Genomic DNA, 19,175 nt, shown 5'->3' on the forward strand with positions numbered 1-19,175 from the left:
TATTTAAATCCACAACTCTGGAGCAGAAACCATCTTTAAAAAAAACAGACAAACAGATTTTGGACCCATTAGCAAATTTAACACACTCATTTATATCATTATTAGTTGAGAGGCAGCTTTGACTGACAGGGTGCACCAACCACTGAGCCATGAGTGAGTCTTTATATGCTACAACCAACACACAAGTCAAACTGAGCTTGTAGTTCACTGAAATAAACAACAACAAAACAATAGACAACACAGTAATACATAGTCTTGGCATGTCTATATCAGTTTAATTGTGTAGAAAAAGCTCTTGATGGTAGAAACAAACTTGACAGGACAATAAATGATGTCTTCTGCTTGGTATTTGTTGGGGGAATTCAGACTGACACTAACTGCTTGTTTAATCCAGGTCAGAAACATGGGTGACAGAAACACACACTTTAGTGTGTGTTTAGTGCCTTCTTGGGAGTCTTGTTTGGACAAGTTTTAGCCTCCTGACAACGACCTGATCTTTTTTACAGAGCAGCCAATTTATTCCACTGACAAAGATGGATGAGGAAAAAAATGTACATGGGGCTCTCGGTTCCTTTCCCCTCCATTTCTCTCCGTGTCGCCAGCTCTTCCTTATATCCTCACAAGGCGATAGCTGTGGTCCGCGAGGAGTTCGATTTGTTTCTATGGCAACCACACCAGTGCAGGGTTGTAAGAAAAAGTGTTGCTCTCAGGTTACGTCTGGCTTAGTTTTACCAGTTTTTTGCTACAGGGACGCACAGTGATACAGTTCTCCTGTTTTCATGAGAAGCGACTTGCACATATGTCTGTGGATATGTGCATCAATGTGTGCAATGTGTGTAAACCCTGAAGCTCTCCCATGCTGCGTGTCATCATCTCAGAAGCATCACATCAGTGCTCCCGGTTCCAGGAACACCATTCTGCACACTGGGGTGGTTTGAAAGCTCATATGGTTGGCTTCTCTCTCACACACTCAATTGTGCTGCCCTCATTTCCATATACATACTCACTCTTACATTATGCATTCGCTGCTAAATCAGCCTCACTCTCAACCTCACCACTGAACTGCTCTCGGTTGAGCGGTTTTAAATAAAATTTCCAATCAATAGTAAATATCTGGATTCATGTTAAATGCAAATGTGCTGATGTTGCTACGACACACTTGTATTTCCATCAGATCCTCGTTGATGTGAGGGTCCTTCATGCTTGTGCCTTTATAGGCCAAGTGATTGTCAGCAGTGCAGGTGGAATTCAAGAGTGATTTCTCCATTTAATGGTCCCCTATTTGCTTGTGAATGCATTTTGGAAGCTAATACAATCCTTTCAATTCTAATGCTGTATGGTAAGTTGTATAATTTACAAAACTAGATGTTCGATTTAGGCCCAGTTTTAACCTCTGCTGTGTTCATCAGGTTCTTTCAGCTACCTAACTAAAGGTAATGTAACCATGGAGTAAAGGCATATTTTCATGACTGTGATATTCAATAAAATCTATTTTAGATTAGACTCATTTTGACACATTTTGGGCACTTTGGAGTCTCTGCTTGAATTTAAAATAAAGATATTTGAAAGTTCGCAGCAAATGTTGCTGATCTTTTCAGTGAGGCTAAACATGGAGCCTATCCTAGTTAGTTACTGCCTGTGTTACTTTCTAGTGACTAGGAAAAATCGAAACAATATGTAAATTCAACAGTGACATGTGATCAGTTCATAAAGCAAAGACATCAATAACATCTTTGTGGGAATAATATTTACCTATTTTATGGCAAAATGCTATACTTTCAGCAACAAATTGCTAATTTTGCCATTTGTTGCTTGTTGGGCAACATGTTGTACGTTTATCCAAGCCCTTTTTTTATTTTCTCAAAACTGTTCCTTGTTACCACTGAAAAAGATGTCACTGGTTTAGTAGGATCATTAGCGAACAAGCCGACTTCTATCCACAATTTTTTTCAATCCAAATTAAGAAAAAATAACCAGATTTTAATGTTTCCTGGTGATTGATGGACCTCTGTCCATCTTTACTTCTGAGATACTCTCCAAGATGCTTTTCTTATACTTAAACATGCCACTGCCCTGTTGTCTAATTAGCTGCAAAATGTTCCTCGAGCTGAACTTACTTTTCCTTTTGTTGCCCTGTTACTGCTTTTGTTTTAATGTTTTGCTGCCAATCACTTCAAAACGGCTTTGATTTTTTCTGTTACTTTCTCAGTTTAAACATTTGATATGTTATCTGTGTTGTCTTGTCGATAAAATATGGGTTTATGAGTGAATCCCAACAACTGAAATAAAGCTATTGAAGGCCCAAAGGTTTCAAATTAGATGGTGCAGTCACATGAAAATGCTGTCTAAATATTTGGACTGGCTCACATTGATTTGTGTCTGTAGATTGTTCTAATGTGAGAGTTTACCTTTATTGACGTGTTGTTATCATCGATGAGTGTGTCAGTCAGCTCTAGATGTCCCTCTTCAGCCACTTTCTGAAGCACCATACAGAAAGTCCCAATGAGTCTGTAGGAAAAGAGCAACAAAGAGCCATGCATTGTAAACAGAAATCAATAGAATCAATAATGGCATTGTGTCACTTGTCTTTTGTTCCTCCTCTGTTGCCCATCTGTTTATCTTTGTTTTACATGCTGCAATAGAGCGCTCGCATCACTGCATTTGAAAAAAACCCACATGCAAACATACATGTCCTAGTTTAAACCTTTAAAGTTTGCACACACACCCCCCCCCCCCTTTTTAAGGCTTTGCTTGTTTAAGCAATACAATGACCAAGCCAAATTTATTGTGTACATCATAATTTCTTTCTTATAAAAGTGTGCTAAACTACCTCACCAGGAGTGTAGAGCTGTGAACTCACATTATGAAAACAAAAATATGACAAAAGAAGCTTAACATGTCTCTGTCTTTGTTATTAAAAAAAAACATTTCGCAGTTTAAAATTTGATTTGTCATCTTGTTCCATATTTCATTAAATACATGGGATTTTAATAATTAACAAATCCTGGAGCGGTTTCATTTAATTTTACACAACATCTGATCTTTTTTTGGATGTAAGCAGCAGGGAACTGAGTTGTTTTGACCACTGCAGATGTCTAATTTGATCCATATCACTTTGGCACTCTTTCTACTTCTGTTGGACATTTGCAGTGACAGACAGTGAGAAAGTACTTCACTACCTTTGTCACCAGCTCACTCTGCCATATGCTGCATCTCAAATGAAGTAATTAGTGCCCCAAACCCCCGGTTAGTTTGGAAGTGCATCTGTGAAATGACTTTTGCTTCTGCTGTGATAACTAATTTTCCTAGCAGATAAGCAATAGGAATTAAGTTTTACTGCCTATTTTAAAATACTTAGACATTTTTCATGCTTAATATCAAACAGATAACACAAAAATGTTCCACACTGGTCAAAACTACTCTGTAAATTAAACATCTATCCATCTACTATTTATTCTACCTATAAATTATGTCCAAATGAGGTACAGCTAATTCTTATAAAAGATATTGCTGTAGCCACGACTGCATTAAATGTGGATTTTTACTATAAAGGCACTACAAAAAAAAGTGGATGCTGCACATGCATCTTCAACCTAGCCACAAATCAGATTTACAGTCAGCACATTTTCAGAATAGGCAACAAAAATTGACGGCACCAATTCAGTATCTGACGAAATGTGAAATATGGTCACATTTCCTCTTCTGTTCCTAAGTTATGGCATTTAATAATGTCCATGAAAGTGTGACATCACGGTGAAGTCTACGGGTTTTTTTTAGGCATAAAATGTCATTTTATATTCTATCATGTCAGACATTGGTGTAGTAACTTGTGCTTTGAAGCTTAAATATTCATATTTGTGCAAACTGTGGAGAAACTGTGAGATACTGTGTTCATAAAAATGGGATTGACAGACAGACAGACTGATGATCAATTAACATAATGCTTTCAGGAGAGAATTTCATTTTATGTTATGGAACGTTTAGGAAACATACACAAAACATTTTTTGATATAATGCGTCGCCTCCATCCAGAACCCCCTGAAGAATTACCAACATAATGGTACCTCCCTATTGCAAACTTTAGATCATAAGATGGATTTCTCCACTGCCCAAGGACACCTCATAAAATGTTACAGTGGGTAGAAACTCAGTACAGTCCCCATTCAGGTGGTCAATTAGAGCTGCTGAATAATTTAAAAAGTTTCCCTCATAAAAGTGTGTTGTTTGCAGAGCAGTCAGCCACACATGAAGAACGTGTGCTGAAGTCCACATTGAGCCCAACCATATGGCATTTCTGCCATATACAGTGGTGACAAACAATGTTTACAGCTACACAAACACGTACCTCGGATAACTCATGGACCGAAAATAAAGCTGCATCTTATATTTCTACTGCATATGTGACATACAGGGTGATAAATATTCAAAGAGAGCATCGAAAGGAAGGAAAGGCATACACACAAACAGCAGCCTGGATATGAGCGCGTAGGGAGATACAATATCATAAAACGAAAGCGTGGAAACAATAGTTAACCAGCTGCCATGCACGCGCTTGCAAATACACATGCACACACAGAGGAAATCTGCAGGGATCGCAGCCAACAATGTGATCTTCCCAACAGGACTACTGAACCTGACAAGTTAGAATAGAGTGAAGGACTGCAGTACGCACAAACACACACATGTACACAAGGACACCTCCAATTCAACATAACCCCCCCCCCCCCCTCGAATACTATCTCATTAAATGAATGAGCTGCAACAAAAGCAGCAATCAGTCTGCTATTATTTTTTTCCCCTTTCCTTAGATTAATCTCTCGTTCTTTCTTTACCTTCTGTTCTCACTTTGTCTTTCCTCTGGAGTCAGTGGTGATGAATTCAAACTACGGTAGAAAGTGAGGCTACATTTGTCAGCAGAGCTTCGAAACTTAATAATGAGGTAAATTTAGACTACCAGAACTTGACTTCTCTTTGAATTGCAGGTTTAAAAAAAACCAAAAACAGTATGTGCTTCCCCTGAGGCGCTGGCAGGTTCTGTCTTTGTGAAAGTGAGTATCTGCCAGGCTCCCCAATGCATAACTCCATGCACAGCTCTACAGGCCTGACGTGACTAAAGAAAAACGTCTGTGTGGATATAGATGGCTTTGTGCAGAAAACTTTTTTTCTTTTGATTTTGAGATGAATAGAAACTTCTGAGACTCTGAGCAATATTACTAATAACCCACTGCACTGTTTCCTTTACCAGACAGGGGTGATCAATATATCCAGTGCTACTTAAATGGTCTGTCATTTCCTTTCAACCCTTGTAGCACGTGTTGCAAGTGCTGAATAATTGAACTGAGCAAGGCCTATCATGTTCTGGCTCGCTTTTTTTTAGCACTTCAAAGGTGGCATTCATTATTGATTGAACTCCTGCAAACAATTTACTTTCATCTGCTTCATGATTCAGCTCCCTTCCCTTTCAATTTGCATTAATTCTTCTTCTCTTTCTCAATTTAAGGTGTGACTATGGCAAAATATCTGGCTCAGGTGTGTTTGAGAAGAGGTGAGCTCAGCTTTGAAATGTAAAATATTTTGTCCAAGGCAGACAGAGGGTTCGCAAAGATGCTCTAATCCACTGCAGCGGCAGGTAGTGCAACTGGAGGATAGTGTGAAATGGAAATGTTACAGCTGACAGGAGTGTGTGATTTGGCCCCCGTGATCTGCCAGAAAGTCTCTGCCAAGCACTCTGCTGCCACTAATACAAATATGAGCAGATTCACTGAACGCATCACCGGATTGTCCAAAGATGATCTATTGATTCATGGGGATGCAATCAATACACCCTGTCTCCTTTTCACACACGCAGATGAGCTTAATAGAATTTTTAACCGCAAATGATAGAAAAAGCTATTATGTCTTGCTTTATTGCCCATCAGCATGCCATGGCAATCTGAGTGTGGTCCTGCAGTTTAGCTCCTTTTACTGCTGTGATGCATATACATAAAGCACTCTTACAGCTTTGTAACAGACACATTCCATTGCAGGACAAAACAAAGAATTATATTTAAATGTGTTTGTTTTGACTGATTGTTTTATTTCAAACTATGCCAAAGGATAGAGAGGCGAAGTGGAAGAAAGAGAGAACATAAGGTTTGTAAAGACACGTGTGGGGGTGCGGAGCATAGACAAAATCTGCCTATTATTGACACAATTTTCATTTTGCACTGAAACAAAAGCAAAAATGAAACCAGGTTTATCTGTTTAGCTGAAGACTCCTCAGTCACACAGGCTGATCAGCGACCCCTTGGTACAGTTGGCCACTAGGGAAATTGTATATTAGCCAACTGGTTTAAGAGTGGTTGCTGGAGATAACTGGCTATCACTGAGTGAAACTGATCACAAGGAAAGTGTTGCACAAAATTCCTCCATCTGATTTTTTTGGTAGCTAGCAGATTGCTACAATTGTGTGAAAAACAGCAGCTAGTCTACATTTAATTGCTAGCTAACTACCAAGGAGCAAACTCAACAATGTGTGATGCAAACTGCAAATGGAGAATGTTTGTCTTCAAAATAAAAGTTATCCCTTAATGCTGAAGTAGACGCCTTTCAAAATGCACAAGTTTTACTTTGAAGGTGAATTGCTTCTGTTTCCATTTTTTTGCTTTAGCATTCCATTTCACAGCAGCTGCCAGTAACTTCTTGCAACCACTCTCAATTGATCAGTGAATACTATTTTACATACCCTGAGGTACCCCTGAGCAAGGTACCGTCCCTACACACTGCTCCCCGGGCGCTGCACTGGTGGCTGCCCACTGCTTCACTGGGTGAATGGGTTAAATGCAGAAGAGTAATTTCCCTACGGGGACTAACACATACACATTATTATATATGTTGCTGGACAGGAAGGATCAATTGAAAGCACCTAAAAAATTATTTTTTTTGTCTTGCTTTTGGCTTTGTTTCCTCCTTGTTTGTCCTCCCCTATGTCTTGTTCCTCACCTGTGTCTAATTCCAGGTAGCCCTATCCGTATACATAGTCCCTTTTCCTTTGTTTAGGTGTCTGTTATGTTCCTGAGCTTGGTCGCTTAGGTTATTCCTCGTGCATCTGGACCTTTTAGAATTCTGTTTATTGCTGATATTGAGTTCTCGCTTGCTTACTGTTAAGTCTGCCTCAGGCATCCTGCCTGTGGCTTCTGTCTCAGTCTTACAAGACACCACTGACCTCAGGTTTAGAACACTGAATATGCTATCATATAACCTGTCACTGTTCAGTGCTCAATAACTCCCACACAGTGTACCTCATGATGGGCCGAATATGAAAGCAAATCTCTCAGCCACATGAGAAAACAAATAAAACACGGTCTATATGTCACTACAGCAAAGAGGCCATTACACATCACTGCCCTTTCTTTGTGTTTTTGTAATGTGATCACATTTGTGGTGGCAGGGTGTATCACACTGGCCCTAAAGTGTGTTGGTACAAACAGTGATGAAGTAGATCAAATACCCTGGTAATTAAGTAGCCTATGGACATGTGGAACAGGTGCAAGAACCACAAAAGCTGTGACTCACACTGAATTATTTACCTGTTTAAATGTGTGTCAGGTTATGCTTATGTACTCTACTGCCTACTTATGGCAAAGTATACATTTTTCTTGCGCTCAACCATCTCCAAATGTGCTTGAGCTGTTATGAAAAAGTAAGTCGATGAAAAAGTTTAATTAAAGTAGAACAGCGTTTTTTTCCCACCCAAGAGCAACTATGGCTCGCATCAATTCTGCATTTAAATTGAATTTAATGTATGTTTTTTAAAATGGATCTAGCAGTTGTTTTGACAGTGTACAACTGTAAAAATTGCCTTCATTGCTTAAAGATAAATGATGCAGAATTAATATCCATCTGAAGTTATGAAAAAGCTTTCCATAGTTGGAAAAAACATCTGAAAAAATTATAACTCTATATGCAGTGTTAAGAATGAGAATCTTGCTGTGTCAGAGCAATGGCATGGTTGCACCTATATGAATTTGTTATATTTCTTTTTTGTAAACAAGACTCTCTATATACACAGCCAACACATTATATATTCAATATATGATATGTAGTCAATATACAGTCAATTCAATATACAGCCATGCCCTGTTAATTGCTTAGATTCCTAACAGGTTGCCTGTAGTTGGCAAACATTTGCTAACTACTTGCCAGGTGGTAGTAAAACTGTAAAAATTGCAATGTAAACCAGAACCAGGATATGTTCACTTTCAGTGTAAAAAGCCACACCTTGCCACTGCAATTGAGAGATTTCCTTTACTTTGAAGGCAAACTGTCACAGTTTATGTTTTTTTGTCACACTTTTCTTTTTTCACTGTGGCTTGATGAGTAGTTGGGGAGTATTCGTAGGCAAGCCGAACTGTTGCCCACCAACAATGGGCAACCACAACAATCTGCTAGCAACCAAAGCAATCATGCGGTTTCTGCCAGCTGGTTGAGGAGTGCACATTTTTCCCCTATGACCGGTGATTGCTAGCTGGTTGAGAACCAGTATCTAGGCCTGTGTGACTAACAAAGTTTAAAGTTAGATAGCAACAATTGGAATTGCATTCCGGCACCTTTAGTTAATGAGTAATTACATCTGATAGGCAGGTTATTGCATAATGTTGCTGAATGCGTGAATTTTTCATGCACTGCAACCTGGCATTCTTCCAGTGATGACATGGAGATAGTTGCTCATTAATACAAACATAATGGCATCCCACAGCCTGCTTACACCTTCAACGCATCCCTTTCTTCACTGTGATGCATTTATGGTGCAGACCTAAAGTTATGTATGCTATACTTCAGCATTTAGCTATGAGGAGTGAGCATAAATTGAGTAGTGTTTTTTTTAATTGCAATATAATTTTAAATGAAACATTTTAAACAGTTCAACAAGCATCAGTAAACACACAAAATGTTTCTGTGTAGTTTATTACAAAATGTATCCATGAGCTAAATGTACAGTTGCTGAATTTCCTTAGGAGAGGGAAAAATGTTAATGTGTGACACTGATAGATGAAGCAGTGTGTGTGTTTTTTTCAAAGCTAAGAACTTCTCAGCAAGTGACATTTTATAAACTGGAAGTTTAAATCTTACATTTAAAGTTGTCATGAATTTTGAATAACTTATTAAACCTTTAAATAACGTGTTGCTAAATTATATTTTTGTGAAGCATTTTGCAAAACAAATTCAAGTATGCTCATTTTGTGTTTTTCAAAGGTTGCATGAAAATATCAGTTTAGTATAGGCTACACTGATAGCTTTGCAGTGTTTAACTTAGTTGGCTAAATCAAAAAGTAGCAAAAGTAGCATCACAGGTCAGCTAATCTCTAAAGAGAGAAAATCTACTAGAGTTCACAAACAAATTATCAAGTAATTTTTCCTCACACTGCACTGCCACGTTTACAGCTTACAGCTTACAGCTCTTACAGCTCTTACAGCTCTTACAGCTCCCCAACCCAATAAATCATACTTTAATCCTGCTGACTAGGGCCTTATTCACCTGACTCCACATTCACAATAGTGATTGTCACACATCCAGAATGGTGGAGAAGTTATATCACATGGTCAGCAGTCACGTGTCTGCAAAACTTTGCTACTTTGGTGCAGTGTTGCTTTTAGCAAAATGCTAATGTAGACATTGTTCTACTCACACTGGTGTTACTGCCCAGCCTAATACTGTTTTTCCTGTAAATTTTTAATCTGTTAGATTTTACATCTTTGCTAGGGAGCATATAACTACAGACCATTTTGAATAGGTGGCTTTGCGTAAGTAGCTAGCTTGATTAGCACGTTATGTATATCAGTTTTTCACTCTGAATTGGTAAGGCTAATTTTTGACAGAAAAATTACCAGAAAGATTAAAAAAATATCAGCTGCTTCCCTATGGTGTCTTTTCGTACAACTAGCGTTAAAGGTGACTGAGAAGCCAAGGTGACTGCATTCTTAAGCTGTAGTGACTTGCTAATTGTAGGACAGTCACACTAAAGCAGGATTAGGCAAATAAAGTTCCCAAGGGGCCGCATACAGAAACAAACTGGGACTGTTGTGGATTTAATACTGAGGTGAACTGATATCAGCTTTTTGGTGTGGCCCTCCACAAAAGTCTCAGATTCTCATGTTGCCATTTGGGAAAATTAACCGTCCACCCCTGCCCAAACCCTCCTAAACTCACTGACCCCTAATTGTCATGCATACCTGTAAAAATGTATTTGTCTTTGTTTCAACTTCAGTCTTCCACACAATGGCATAAAGAAATCTTGCTGACAGTTCAAATCTGCCTTGATGTAGACTTGATCTAGCATGTGTCTGCACACCTGTCACCAGCATTTAGCTCTTTATTACACACATTTACATGCAGCTAAATTTGCACACTGCAGACATGATTAGGTTACATAGACTAACTATTGAGCTGGTGCTACACACATGTATTGATGCTTATGGGAACACACAGAAGGAAGTTAACATTACTGTGCTTTATTAACTGGGTGGGTGGTGCAATGTTTCCTCTAGTCTGAACCATATTAGACACATCAATCAGTCCATTGTGAGAAGTTGGGCAGCTGGTATAATTTGACTGGATTTGTTATGGACACAGTAGGTGGACTGGCTTCCTGGTACAACCAGTCCATCACTTTTTCAAGCAGGACACAAAAAGTGCACAGCGCCATCCAAATGAACCAAAATAAAGGAAAAATTAACAAGAAATTGAAGAAGTGAGGAGAAGAGGGAAATTACTTAACTAGCCAATTTACGCAAACAGCCTTGCACAAATGATTTCTACACCTTGTCTATGCGGGAAGTGTAATAGAAACAACACATTAGGAGAGCAGTAGTACATTCTGCTCCATTTCTGTTCATACAGGATGTATTCGGGTGACATGCATTTTGGCAGCTCTCAAAAGGCATCACACAGGTATGAGCATCAAGAGGTCGAATACATATCTGAAATGTAAGAAATACTAATGTGCAAGGAGTACAAGAGCAGTTACATGGCCTAGTTGGACGGCTGGATTGATGAAATAGGAATGTGTTCTTTCGGACATGCGAGAAATGGTGACAGAAAAATAAGGCTCTTCTTTGTAGACAAAGCATTATAAGTTATTAGTGTCATGCTGCACTCATGATTCAGGTCAGATGAACCTCACAGTAATATTTTTAGTTGGTTCTCACATGATTACACCTCGTGAGGTTGGGATGTGTCAGTAAAAACATATTAGCTATGACACAATTTAAAAAAAAATGAAACATTTGTCTGACTTGTGAATATTTTAATTATTGTCATGTCAGAGTCTTTAAACCTACGGATATTGTAAGGATTAAAAACAATGATACTCAACTTTCAGTTGTATCATCAGCTACAGGACCGGATGGGTTTTTTTTTTAAATGATGTGACTGTTTGGAGTGTGTGAAATGATAAATATGCCTGTTACCAAGACTTTAATACTGTTTCATTACCTCTGCCCACTTTCTGGAGTGATGCTTACTCAGCCCTGGCTGTTGTTTGCAGTCTGTTGCATACAGGTGAGTCAATTTAGAGCAAACCCCTAGGGGAATTTAAGCGTTTCCTTCATTAGGTTAGCTACATGCATCATGTGTCAGTCTGGGGTGGTCATAGGTTGCAACAGAAAGGCAGGAAGGCAAACTTAGACAATTTACTATGAAGCGCTGTCTGGGGGGCTTGAATTAGTATACAGCACCATACCTGTTGGAGAAGACCTTGCTGTAATTGTACACTTGGATCTCTAGCATTTCGTTTCCATCCAGCTTGCTGGCAATGGGCCATCGAAATGTCTGAAAAAGAGAAAAAAACATGGTCAGGTTGCAGCTAATGTTTACATGCAGCATTGATTATTCGGATTATATGCAAATGCAATCAATTATATGCATGGAAAAAAGTGACAAGTTCTGTTATGTTCAGAGTGACAACATTAAATTGCTTCTTTTCTCCAAGCAGTAACCTCACAGATGGAGCCGTTGCATAAATGGCAAAAACAGTTAATCTAATTGCCACTTGAGGTTGCAAAAAAGTTCCTGCAGACTCAGATTTTAAAACTGGACAGCATTAAAGATAAATGCATGTTAACAGCCTGGCATAGGGTTTTGACCTCAAGAGATAATATGTGACATGCAGTCTAAAGTGCTTTGCGTTGCCTGTAAAACTAAACAAGTGCTATGTTAATGTCAGGCTATTCCACTTCATCATGGTGGCCACATTCTATCTTTTATATGCAGCCTATGATTTTGCACATTGGTTCAACTATACTATAACTATAACTTCCAATTCATCTGATTTGTGTACTTATTATTATTATTTTTATATTGAAATGGCAATTATCAACACTTTTCCAAAATCAATTTTTCTCAACTGATTAATTTATCCACCATCTAACTGTTTACTAGATAAAATTCCTTTAAGGTCAAGGTAAAATACTACTAGATAATACTACTAAAGTACTATCTATCTTCTCACTTAAGTATAGGCAAAAAAAAAAAGTCAACCAAAGTATTGGACTATATTCAAGGCCCTATGTCAGCATGCGTCTGTTACTTTGCAGTATCCTTGATTTTCTTTTTCTAAAAATCACCAACAGCTACAGAGACACTGTTCAGGAGGGATTTTTTTTATTGATGTTTTATTCATCACGTTGAACATCTCCAGGTTATATTGCACCAACCAAGCTTACTGATAACTTTTTTTGCATCAGTGAAAACAAGAAAAAGCAGGAGCTAAGCAAAAATCCAATGAAAATGTATTTACTATCCTCCTGTTTGTGAGTCTGAGGATAGCTTTGAGGGATAACTGTTAATTAGCATTTTAAAAGGAATTAGCTCTGAATAACAGTTTTACTATATTTCCAAAGTCTGAAGATCATTTGAAATCATTTTTCTTTACTGGATGACAAATAATCATCGACACGATATCTCTCTTGAAGGTCCTGTTGAGCGTAAATTATATTGCTGTCTATATGGAGACTTAAATCGAATCATCTAAACAGATGAGTTGTTATCATTTTATATGAATCAGAAAAGATAGTCTGATACATCTAGACAATATTTACTATCTAATGAGATTAAATTTTTCTTCTACACTCATCTAGGTGGCTGATTCTTTAAAATGTAGTTGTATTATTTTATAAATGAAAGCTTTAAAAACAACATATATTGTGTGTGGGTAAAACATATTACTGCCAACAGATATCCAAAGCTTGTTTAAAGTGAGTTGGACTGCTATGATATGACTTGAGAGCATCAATCTTAATAAAATGCCGAGTCAAGACTGGCTGCAGACATCGCTAAAAGAATTTTTTCACAGGAATTTATTCAGTCCTGTGAAAAATCAATTGCACCTTATGATTCAGTAGCTTGTAGAACCGCTTTTAGCATTTGACTGTGGACAACTTTGGTAAACAGAGGAATTTATCGCCAAGTCAGCAACTGCAAGACGGCTGAGTAAGCAAAACAAGTCCAAAATCTTCATGAAAATTGACCACTGAAACAATGTCCTTTGGACAAATGAGAGTTTAGTCACATCTGTCCAAAACACATTTTTCCTGAAGTCTTGTGGTTTGTTTAGATGAAACTAAGCCGCGCTGCTATGTTCTTTTAAAAAAATAGGCCATCTCCTGGCAACCTGTGCAAATTTCCAAACTTCTTCAATCTTTTTCTAATTATACTGTCATGAACTTTCACCTTTAACATTCTAACTGAGCCCTGTAGTGTCTGAGATATAGCTCTTGGGTTTTGCAGTGTCTCTGAGTTTTGCATGGATTGACATAGGTGTAGATTTGTTGGAACATCCATACCTGGGAAGATTATGGCATTGTCTTAACACACACCTAAATGCTTCAATCCAACAAAATGCTAAAGCTTCTGCTTTTATACAGGCGAGCCCACCTGCTGGTTGTCATTTATATAACAAAATCACAGTTTATTCTGAAAACATTCCACTGGTTTTTTTTTATATGAAAATAAGCTTGAACAATCTTTCTTTCTCAAACCTCTAATCAGAGCTGACTTCAGCAAAGTAATATATCCAAACTCCCTTCAGGTTTGTTGCTACCAGCTTTACATCGGAAGATTGAATTACTTAGATTCATTAATCCCCACACTAAAGGGACTCGAGAATTATAAAACACTTAGCAGTTAGCCTTTTAAGGAAAGTATGATAGATGTGGTAAAAGCAATTAATTGGCTTTTACTGCTTCCATTAATAAAGTATGACATCCAATTGTGATGCATTACTCACTCCACCTGTGTTGATTAACTATGACAGGGCGAGACCAGAAGATAAAAGAAACAAAGGTAAGTTGTAAAGTTTAGCCCCATCATACATACAGGTGTTGATTCACATTCAGTAAATCACCTCTAAGCCTCTTGCTGTACAATATGACGGGAAAGAGTCTTCACAAGGGCAGAGGGATAAATGTTGCACAGGTGATTTAAAAGTAATTCGCCCCTTGCTGATATGGGCCTCTCACTTAGGAGAACACTGCAGGCTGTCAGACAAGAGATCCATCAAGACCGTCCCATTAGCGAATCCCGTGGTTTCCACCTGCTACTGTTAGACCTTCAAGGATCTGCGGCCAGGCCTGTAAGTGTGCATTACCATCGGTCCATGTATACTCAACCTTCAGGATCTGCAGCCTGTGTTCCCAGGTTTCAGTCAGAAGAAGCTAGTACTGCTGCTTCTTTCCCACCACCCTCACAGCCTGAAAACATCCTGAAGTGACAGTCATTGTCTGAGGTAGTGGCTAATACAGCCGCGCCACATCTCATTTAATACCGAATCTCCTCCGGCATGTTTGAACAGCCGAGAGTGCGAAAAGGAGGCCCCAGCATGGTGTTAATGGTGCACAAATGACAACGGACACAGCTAATGCCCTATACACACACCACTGCATAACACACACACTTCAAGTCATATGATACACACCACAGTGTGATTAGGAATTGTTTATACAACACCAGGGAGATTGGGCAGCCATATTAATTTCCCCAGAGTCAGAGAACCACAAATTTTAATCAGTGAATCTAAACTCAATACAAACATGCGTATTATATGTATAAGTGCTTGTAAACATTTCCTGTTTTCCTACTATTTTTTCAACACGCACCACCTTTAAACATCTGTTCATAGCATTGTCATGTCTGTTATGTTGCTTTGGTATAATATTCAGAACAACTTATTGCTAAAATAACGCAGACAGGAATCCACAACAAGAAAGCTTAAGCTGCTTATGCTGCCTGAGGCTTTTGTAGCCACCGTGACAGACAAAATGCTTACAGTGGTTTAAATACCTGCACAGTACAGATAAATAAAATGAGAGGTGGGAAAGTGGAAAAGCTTGGTGGGCTTCAGTTGTAAACAAGTGTCTGCAAACAGAGCAATTTCTGGTTGTGCTATGCAAAATTAAACTCGAAATTAAGCCTTAAAGGAGCACCAGTTTTTCAATTTTCGATCTATGCTTTTTATTTCATGAAAAAACTTTGATATTATATACAAGACAAAGAAGATTCCCTTTTTGCGCTTCACCCTGCTAGGTAGATTGCATGCACTGCAATTTTCTGTACTTAGCTCTATTTATTTATTTAAAATGCAAAAGAGGCATGAATAAATAACGTGATTATGTGACAGTTGTGATTTAGCCAAATGTTTAATTTTCCTTTTTCAGGCTCAGGGCACTAAAATGTTAAAAATTAAATATACTTAAAAGAAAACAACCTACTGAAGATTTGCAGGTATTAGACTCCCTGCTCATGTTCACCCCAACAAAAGCTGCCGGTAAATTTGTTGTTACAAGGTTTCATGTTACTTATGGCAAATTTTGGCACCACTATCCCAGCGTCACAACAGAATTCAAGACTCATCAGACCAGGCAATGTTTTACTAATCTTCTATTGCCCAATATCTGTAGCCTTCCTGTCAGAACAAAGCAGTCTGGCCATTCTTCGTCGACCTCTGGCATCAACAAGGCATTTTCACCCAGACAACTACCCCTCACTACATATTTTCTCTTTTTAAGACCCTTTTCTCTAAACTCTAGGGAGCTCAGACCAGCCCATCTGGCACCAACAACCATGTCATAGTCAAAGTCACTTAAATCACCTTTGTCTGCTTGCCTAAATGCCCTGAGTTGCTGCTTTGTGATCAGGTAATAGATCTGCTGTACTCAATGAAGTGCATGGTGAGTGTACAAGACCACTCTGAAAAAGTGAGGACTTTTTGACCGAGAAAGAAGAGGCAACAAAGTTACAATAAAGTGAACATCCTGGCAAAGATCCCACAGATGTTAGCACATCTGGCCGTGAAAAAACTGACACACAGTGGTGACAAAATCAAAACTTTAGTCAACAGAATAATGCACACTTTGATTAGCAAAGCTTTCTTCTCTAAAAAAGATTCAGTTTCCTTAGCTACAGTAGATATTTTATGTTTTTAAAAAAGTTCTTGTTCATTATTAATGGTAAATGGTAACTGGCTTTTCATGAACCAGTAAAAAAGCTTCAGGGATCAGTTGATATGATCACAGTTGATTTTTACTCTTTGCTGAATCTTCAGCATAGGTACGTAACCGCAAATCCCTGTGAAACCCTACAACATAAACCTACTCTGTAACCTGATGTGCACCGGTGCAACACTAGTTATTCTGTGAGTTTCCTGCTATTTTTTCAATGCAGTTCTTGAATGAATCAGTGAGTATAACAGTCATAGCTTCAACATAAAGAATTAGCCTCAGTATAACAGATGTCAAATTCCTGAAGGGGAATTGCGAAACATGTCAGAATGGATGCGAAGAGATGAGGGACAAATATATTTGCCTCTGGGGGGGAAACTTTCCCTCATCAAAGAGAGACCAGAAGAAAAAAAGTGCCAGGATTTTATTTGTTTTGACTGGCACTGCATATAAAGCACCAGGACATGAGCACAAGGTAATTAATGCTACGCAGAAGAAGGCTGGCCTGCAGCGCCAGACACTTATATAGGTTACGTCATAGATTCATCGCAACTCTGTCACACTGTCATGGCTTTAAGGAAATTTGAATAGAGTGTAGCCATCATTCATTTTATTCTTAACACTTATTTTCCTTTTCCGGTGGGCTAAAAAGAGCCTTTTCACTGAATTTCCAGAAGACATTTGGAGTTCTCAAAGTGGAAAAATAACACTCACATCTCTGTGAGCTACAATAATGTATTGGTATGCACAAAACACCACAACCCTTGGTTTGCCTTACTTTCAGGGAATGCAGCCATGATAGATACTATTATTTAAACCTATGCTAATATGTATTCTGTATTAATGTTTTGATGTCAATTAAGCCCCTGTACAGTCAGCCAGAATTAGCCAAAAAGTTATATTAGTAAAAAAGAACACTAACAATGTGCAGTCAGACAGTGTTATGGTTTGTAAAGTTTTCCAGTTATACAAAGCTCGACCTTCAAGTGTCAGTATTCACTGTGCTTCAAACACTGACTGATGTAACTGCTGCAATGCGCCTACTCTACCATTCAGGCTGGCTTGCTTCATCAAAATGCATCACTGATTATGTGAATCTAGGAATATGTGATAGTAACCGGAGAAGCAACCGCTGCAATGATGTTTTTAAAAAGGCAAACGAACACTAATCTTATTTTAGATCTGCTCCATTCTTTTCCGAGCTTGCCTGAATACTACACTACTACTATTCCCAGCCTCCCACGCCCAACCCCCTGCATTGTACAACGTCTAATTGCCAGAGTGAGGCCGCTCATTAAAAGTGACAGAACTGATGTCACTAACCACAAGCCTTGAGACCACAGCGCCCTATCAGAGCGGCTAAATGCGAAGCTGAGGAAAAGCCATTACTGCTGTGATCCCACGCTCTAGCATCATGGTGAACAAATGGATGACCTCAGTTTTCCCTCCACTCACCATCCTTTTATATCTCATGACTGTTGCCACAGACACAGAAAATGAAAACACCTCAATAATTAATTACGAACAAAATATTTTTTTTAAAGACGTGAACTGCACTGACAGTAGGAAAATTCTTCTTACAGCTTGTAAAGTCAGGTCAAACTCGCAGGCTTCTTACAATCTTATGATGTTGTAGTCGTCAAAACTTTGATTCTTCAGGCTTTATCCTTAAAGGGTAAAGGAGATAAGGGGAGACTGCAAAAAGATTGCAGCTCCATTACCAGCAGGCTACATATGCACCAGCTGCATCCACATGCTATAGCATTGAAGTTTTTCTGATGTGCAAGTGTGAGTCCACCTCTGCATGAGTTCATCCGTCAATGCACTTCACCTACATACAGTAACTTAACAATAAATTTCACTGCTCAGCTTTTCTATTATCATCTTTCTTTCTTTACTGTCCAGCGTGATTTTAATTCATTTTCATCAAATAAATGTGTTATCATTGTGGAACACATGGTTATCTTCACAACCATGCTGTGTAAAAAGCAATTGACGAGTAAAACTAAACCACCAACTGATGATTCTGATTAGTACACGACCCGCTCTAACTCCTGAGCTACAGTCACCACAGTTGACTATCATTAGAATATTGGGCAGGTCATCTACTAAAAGGAACATTGGTGGTTTGATCCCTGATACTGAACCCCAAATTGTGCCTGTTAAATAGGACGCACTTAGTCAGAAAAAGCATAGAAAAGTGCTTGTATGAATGGTCCAATGGGTAAATGAGGCATATTGTTTAAAGAGCTTTGACTGCTCCAGAGGAACAGAAAATCATTATATACAAATCAGTACATTTACCATTTAAATGTTACTTTCTTATTATTAGGATTTTTTTCAACAAGTAATGCAGCAGATTACTTTTTAATGGCAGTGATGAGAATAAGAAGACTTTCATTTGCTGTTTTTAATTATTTGCTGTAGGCATTTATTTGCAATCACTGTCTGGTTAGGTTTATTCACCAAATTAGAGCTCAAAGTTGCCTTAGAGGTTGCTTAGTTATGCTTAGGCTCAGAAACATTTTACTTTTCTGTGGAACATCTTTCTGAGGATTTCACCTGGAGCCATAACACTCCCTTCCCAGTTAAGAAGGTACATCAGCATCACTACTTTCTCAGGAGGCTGAGGCATTTTGGACTTGGGGGCTTAGTTCTGAACCTATTTTGCACCACCACACATCTATACAAGCAGATGCAAG

General features: G+C 38.5%; 1 protein-coding gene across 5 annotated transcripts in view; it reads right to left on the bottom strand.

The window, feature by feature from the left end:
- Window positions 1–19,175, bottom strand: part of otofa (otoferlin a) — an 89,236-nt gene that overhangs the window by 54,533 nt on the left and 15,528 nt on the right. For all 5 annotated transcript variants that reach the window (XM_084952128.1, XM_084952131.1, XM_084952132.1 and 2 more), the window contains exons 3-4: window positions 11,721–11,809; window positions 2,409–2,508 (exon numbers count right to left, since the gene is read on the bottom strand). In XM_084952128.1, the coding sequence (XP_084808254.1) occupies window positions 2,409–2,508; window positions 11,721–11,809 (189 nt within the window). The remainder of the gene's footprint in view (window positions 1–2,408; window positions 2,509–11,720; window positions 11,810–19,175) is intronic.

This window comes from Perissodus microlepis, chromosome 15 (assembly GCF_051167445.1).
Source record: "Perissodus microlepis isolate ML-2025 ecotype Zambia chromosome 15, ASM5116744v1, whole genome shotgun sequence".
NCBI classification, from domain to species: Eukaryota; Metazoa; Chordata; class Actinopteri; order Cichliformes; family Cichlidae; genus Perissodus; species Perissodus microlepis.